The sequence below is a fragment of the Leptonychotes weddellii genome, unplaced genomic scaffold (assembly GCF_054177405.1).
Source record: "Leptonychotes weddellii isolate Sample4059 unplaced genomic scaffold, ASM5417740v2 HiC_scaffold_32121, whole genome shotgun sequence".
NCBI lineage: Eukaryota > Metazoa > Chordata > Mammalia > Carnivora > Phocidae > Leptonychotes > Leptonychotes weddellii.
In genome coordinates this window covers 1-1,388 of record NW_027919098.1, presented here as the reverse complement: position 1 = coordinate 1,388, position 1,388 = coordinate 1, and the positions used below count along the sequence as shown (strand labels likewise).

The window sequence follows — 1,388 nt, the reverse complement described above, 5'->3', positions numbered from 1 at the left end:
GCAGTTCCGGGCTGACAGAGGGGGACGTCTGGGGGTTTGGGGCAGAGCTGGGACCTGGGGGTGGGGAAGGTCTTGTGTCCCAGCCTCCGTTTCCTTCCAGGGACCCTCCCCAAACCCACCATCTGGGCTGAGCCAGGCTCTGTGATCCCCCGGGGGACCCCTGTGACCATCTGGTGTCAGGGGAGCCTAGAGGCCCAGGGGTACGGCCTGCAAAAAGAGGGAAACTCGGTGACCTGGGACAAACAGCCGCCACTGGAGCCCAAGGACAAGGCTAAGTTCTCCATCAAATACATGACAGATGTATATGCAGGACGATATCTCTGTAACTATCGCAGTCCCACTGGCTGGTCCGAGTACAGTGACCCCCTGGAGCTGGTGATGACAGGTGCGAGCCCACTCAGGGTCCCAGCCCCAGGCTCTGCCCTCAGGAAGGGGGTCTGCTCTCAGGGTGTCTCCCTCTCACAGCCCAGCCCTGGGGATAATGTGGGGGATCTGAGCCCCATTTAACACCGTCCCCTCCGCCTCTCCTAGGATGGCATGGCAAACCCAGCCTCTCAGCCCTGCCCAGCCCTGTCGTGACCTCAGGAGGGAACGTGACCTTCCAGTGTGGCTCATGGTTGGGACTCGACAGGTTCGTCCTGATGAGGGAAGGAGAACACCAGACCTCCTGGACCCTGGACTCCCAGCGAGCCCCCAGTGGGGGGTTCCAGGCCCTGTTCCCTGTGGGCCCCGTGACCCCCAGCCCCAGGTGGACGTTCAGATGCTATGGTTATTACAACAACAACCCTCAGGTGTGGTCGGACCCCAGTGACCCCCTGGAGCTGCTGGTCTCAGGTGAGAGAGTCTGATTGTTGCCCCATCCCTGTTTTGAGGCACCAGACAGGTTATGGGGGCTCCGCTCCCAGGGGAGCCCCAGAAGAGAGGGTGGGGTGAGGGGACAACAGGGGCTCACAGGTCAGAGTCACAGAGGGTGATGGACAGTGAGACGGGGGTCAGGATGGGAGAAGGGAGGTTTGGGGAGCATCAGCCCCTGCAATCCATGGCTGGTCTCTCCCAGGTACATTGGGGAAGCCCTCCCTCCTGACCCAGCAGGGCCCTGTCGTGACCTCTGGACAGAACCTGACCCTCCAGTGTCGCTCTGATGTCGGCTACGACAGATTCGCTCTGTCCAAGGAGGGCGCACGGGACTCTCCCCAGCTTCTTGGCCGACAGCCCCAGGCTGGGCTCTCTGGGGCAGACTTCTACCTGGGCCCTGTGAGACCCTCCCACGGGGGCCGGTACGCATGCTATGGTGGACGCAAGCTCTCCTCCGAGTGGTCGGCCCCCAGTGACCCCCTGGACATCCTGGTCGCAGGTGAGATGCGACGGGGTCAGTCAGGACCCCAGAC

At 62.6% G+C, this 1,388-nt stretch overlaps 1 protein-coding gene across 1 annotated transcript; it reads left to right on the top strand.

Annotated features, from left to right (window-relative positions):
* Positions 1 to 39: 39 nt before the first annotated feature.
* Positions 40 to 1,383, top strand: LOC145719155 (leukocyte immunoglobulin-like receptor subfamily A member 6; the record flags this gene model as incomplete). The annotated part of the gene is made up of 3 exons (XM_081810673.1): positions 40 to 385; positions 532 to 834; positions 1,058 to 1,383. Coding segments are annotated over 3 exons (975 nt in total), but the record flags the coding sequence as incomplete, so codon positions are not given.
* Positions 1,384 to 1,388: the final 5 nt, after the last annotated feature.